General features: G+C 39.4%; 1 protein-coding gene across 1 annotated transcript in view; it reads left to right on the top strand.

The window, feature by feature from the left end:
• Window positions 1–985: 985 nt before the first annotated feature.
• LOC131234518 (fructose-1,6-bisphosphatase, cytosolic) overlaps window positions 986–4,258 on the top strand; it is a 9,031-nt gene continuing 5,758 nt past the window's right edge. Inside the window, exons 1-9 of the mRNA XM_058231459.1 lie at window positions 986–1,407; window positions 1,565–1,612; window positions 1,790–1,864; window positions 1,948–2,009; window positions 2,097–2,163; window positions 2,379–2,492; window positions 2,769–2,855; window positions 3,010–3,080; window positions 3,163–3,228. Coding sequence (XP_058087442.1) covers window positions 1,249–1,407; window positions 1,565–1,612; window positions 1,790–1,864; window positions 1,948–2,009; window positions 2,097–2,163; window positions 2,379–2,492; window positions 2,769–2,855; window positions 3,010–3,080; window positions 3,163–3,228 — 749 coding nt within the window. The 5' untranslated portion in view covers window positions 986–1,248. The remainder of the gene's footprint in view (window positions 1,408–1,564; window positions 1,613–1,789; window positions 1,865–1,947; window positions 2,010–2,096; window positions 2,164–2,378; window positions 2,493–2,768; window positions 2,856–3,009; window positions 3,081–3,162; window positions 3,229–4,258) is intronic.

Here is a 4,258-nt window from a genome sequence, read left to right as displayed (position 1 = left end):
CCGTTAAAAGTTAGGTAACTCAGCTTCACCGTGGATCCTAAAAATCAGTTCAATCAAGGACTTAGGTAGGCTAGCTTACTAAAATCATGCCTAATATCTCTTTAAATTCGTGTGATGTGGCCCACATTACCCTTGACATGTGCTGATTAAAAAAAAGAAAGAAAAAGAAAATACTCATCCTTCGGTGGGCCCCATGGACGTTAGATTGGATGGACCCCATATGCAATTTGAATGATAACAATGGCCGGATTTTCATCTCAACTGCTCTGCCTTGGGAGGCACTGAAATTAAGAAAAATCATGTTTGGTAGACCATATAATTATAATCAATGGACCAAATCCGAAACAAATGTCATTCTCTTATATATATATATATATATATATATATATATATATATATATATATATATATATAACCTGAATGTCAGGTGTGAATGGTGTATGTAGATGAATGGCATAGATAATTGCAGGCATCAATGAGGGACCCACGTGTGTAGTGGAATTTAAAATCTACATAAATCCATGCACGGGACTAAACCTAATTCCACAGGACGAAATACAAATTCATCCCACCTAACTCTAGCCTTTCACATCATATGCTAATGGAATTGATATCCCACTTAATCCCATCTAAACATTGCGCCAAACGTACCCGAGTAGTCCACCTGAGCTTTGAGTCCACCTACGAAGGTATCTCAACCAAACAAAATCATCCGTCCATGTCATTCAGTGGTCACGTGTAAATTGGTCAAAAATTCGGGCAACGCACCTGATGAATGGTGTGTAGTCACAAGCTGTAGGCACGCTTCTGGTGAACGAGTACGAGGATGGGACACCACTGTTTGAGAAATGAATGGACGGCGCAAATAGCACACAACAGGCTAACCTGTGTAGGAAATTACGAAACTGACCCTCGTTGGGTCGTTTGGTTGCGGAAGATGATTTGCGAGTTGATGGCAGGAGACAAAAGACGTGAAAAATCTGGTAGGGGGACGAGAGCGAGAGAGAGGAAGGCGTTATCTTCATGGTAGCCACGAGCGCTGCTTCATGGCGGAACCGACACGTGTCAACGGAAACTTCCATTTGTATTAGATAGCCCTATCCCCCTTTCTCTCTTCTTCCCTACCTCTAATGTGTATAAATATTCCAGCACAAGAATCATCGGCTTCTTCTTCTTGTTAGAGAGAGAGAGAGAGAGAGAGTGTGTGAATAAAGAGAATTGCAGAAGACAAGGGAAGGGCAAGAAAACATGGATCATGCAGCGGACGCTTATCGGACGGATTTGATGACAATAACTCGGTTTGTTCTGAACGAACAGACAAAGCATCCTGAATCGAGAGGAGATTTCACCATTCTTCTCAGCCACATCGTCCTCGGTTGCAAGTTCGTCTGCACTGCTGTTAATAAGGTCGTCATCTCTCTCTCTCTCTCTCTCTCTCTCTCTCTCTCTCTCTCTCTCTCTCTCTCTCTCTCTCTCTCTCTCTCTCTGTTTTCCCTTCCATCTTGGATTGGAATGAACAAGATTTCTACTTTATGATTCTTTCTTTTTCTATTTAGTCAAACAGGCAGGGCTGGCGAAACTCATCGGACTTGCTGGAGAGACCAATGTCCAGGTAATGTTTCTCTCATCATTTTCTATACTGATATATGCATCTTTCAATGTTTCAATACCCATTTCCATCTCAAATCATGAGTAGCCTCTCTTTGGATTAGAAATGAGTCTGATTGTTTCAAGTTCCCATAGTTGGCTTCTTCTGATTGGAAAAATGTAAAATTTACCCAAAATGCAGGGCGAAGAACAAAAGAAATTGGATGTGCTTTCGAATGAAGTTTTCGTTAAGGCTTTGATAAGCAGTGGCCGAACAGTAAATCTCTTCATTCCTTTAAATTATGCTACCCTGAATTATTCATGAATTATAAGTAAGTTTCTTGATTATCCTTTGTGCAGTGCATTCTTGTTTCAGAGGAGGACGAGAAAGCAATTTTTGTGGAACCATCAAAGCGTGGAAAGTATGTGCTGCTGCTGCCTTCTGCTCTTAAATCCTTCTACCTCACTGTTTCTAATTAATTCAACTTTATTTCTTCCTATTACTGCAGTTATTGTGTTGTTTTCGATCCATTGGATGGGTCTTCTAACATAGACTGTGGTGTTTCCATTGGAACGGTACGGCTTCTATCTATCCCCAATTCCCAATATGATTCTTCCTTCTTTTTTAATCATTAATCTCATCTCATCTAAAAGGACTTGAGATAGAGAAACATCTGAGCCTCTCATTTCTTTGTGATCCTTGCAGTGGATGGTTGTACAAATGTGGATTTATTATGTTTCTTATTATTGATCTTGATGATGATTGTGGGCCATTTATATTTTGCCTCTAGATTTTTGGAATCTATATGGTGAAAGATACCAAGAAACCAGCTTTAGATGATGTGTTGCAACCTGGGAAGAACATGCTAGCAGCTGGCTATTGTATGTATGGAAGCTCTTGCACGGTAAACTCATCTTCATTTCAAGACATCCAATTTTGTTCAATAGTTGTCAAATGTTTCTATGTAGGCTTGAACCGTATGAAATCTGATCCACCATCTTCAACTTCTTAGCTTTTAGACTTTCATTGTCTGAGCTGGGATTATTTGAAATGCCCATTCCCACCATTTCTCATTCACCAATGGAACCAGTGGTTCATGGGTTTATGGGCCTGTTTTTCTCCTCTCTCTCTGTTTTTTTTTTTTCTATGAAACTATCATTCTAGAAGTCTCATATTGCAGTTTGTTCTGAGCACTGGAAGCGGCGTCAATGGTTTCACTCTTGATCCATCACTCGGGGAGTTCATATTGACTCATCCAGACATAAAGGTATGTGTTGCAGTTGATTTCTGGATCAGTGCATTTGAACATAACATTCTAAATCTTTAATGCTGGATCTTGTTTTAAAGCTTCTAAGGAATTATTCTCTCTGCTGTGTTTTGGTTAACTTTATTAGTTATTTGATAATTTCCCTATCAAGCAGATTCCAAAGAAGGGAAAAATATACTCAGTAAATGAAGGAAATGCCAAGAATTGGGATGAACCGACGGCAAAGTATGTAAAAATCAAGTTACAGAATTTTTTTGTTCTCTGTCACTTATATGGTTCACTATTATTAACCTTCTTCAGCTTACAGGTATGTGGAGAAATGCAAATTCCCTGAGGACAGTTCATCTCCAAAGTCTCTGAGATACATTGGAAGGTATATAAACATTACATCCTCACAATATATTGGAATAAAAAAATATTTCTGGGGCTGGAAACCAAGCAGATCTCATTGATACTACTGCCTGCTCATGCATATCGTGTCCAGAAGTCATCTTCGTCGTCGTCATCATCTAAGCCTCATTCCAGTTAATTGGGGTCGGCTACATAATCTTGTTCCGCCATTCCACCCTATCAGGGGACATAACTTCAGTTAGACCATAGGTTATTAAGTCTTTTTCTTACTGCCTCCACCCATGTCATTTTGAGCCTTCCCTTTGCCCTTCTAGAGCCTTCAACTTGTGCCAACTCACTCCTAATAACTGACGTAGTTCTTGGTCTCCATTGCACATGCCCAAGCCATCTAAGTCTACTTTCTCTCATCTTATTACCTGTTAGTATTGCGCTTTAAGTTCCCTTAAATGCATTCATTTCTAATTCTATCCTTTCTCATCTTGCCACTCATCCATCTCAACATCCTCATTTTACACTCAAACTATGAAGATGTTGTTCTTTAATTGCCCAACATTCTATCCCACAAAACATGGCTGGTCTTACAACTATCCTGTAACATTTCCCTTTCAGTTTGAATGGTACACGATGATCACATAACACTCTAGAGGCAGATCTCCATTTCTTCCACCCTTGCTTGAATTCTATGGGCAACATTCTTTTCAATCTCTCCACTTTCCTGAATTTTCAACCAAATATATCGTTAATGGTCATTTGGGAAACTTCTCAGTCAACAATTTTAACTAATTCCTCGCATCCACTCTACTCTGTTTTCTTCAAACTTATTGTAAATCCTTTAAATTCTAAATCATCCCTACAAAAATTTAGCATTCTGTTTATGCTCTCCCTCGTCTTGTCAGCCAAAACTATGCCATCTGCAATCAACATACACCATGGGATCTCCTTGCAAATGCCTCATTTGTCCATAACTAAGTAAAAAGGTATTGGCTCAATGTCGATCCTTGGTGCAAGCCTATAGTAATTGGGAACTCACTTGTCTCTCAACTACTAGTCCT

This window comes from Magnolia sinica, chromosome 19 (assembly GCF_029962835.1).
Source record: "Magnolia sinica isolate HGM2019 chromosome 19, MsV1, whole genome shotgun sequence".
Taxonomy (NCBI): Eukaryota; Viridiplantae; Streptophyta; class Magnoliopsida; order Magnoliales; family Magnoliaceae; genus Magnolia; species Magnolia sinica.
Note: the sequence above shows the minus strand (reverse complement) of the source record. Positions and strands in the feature narration are given on the sequence as shown.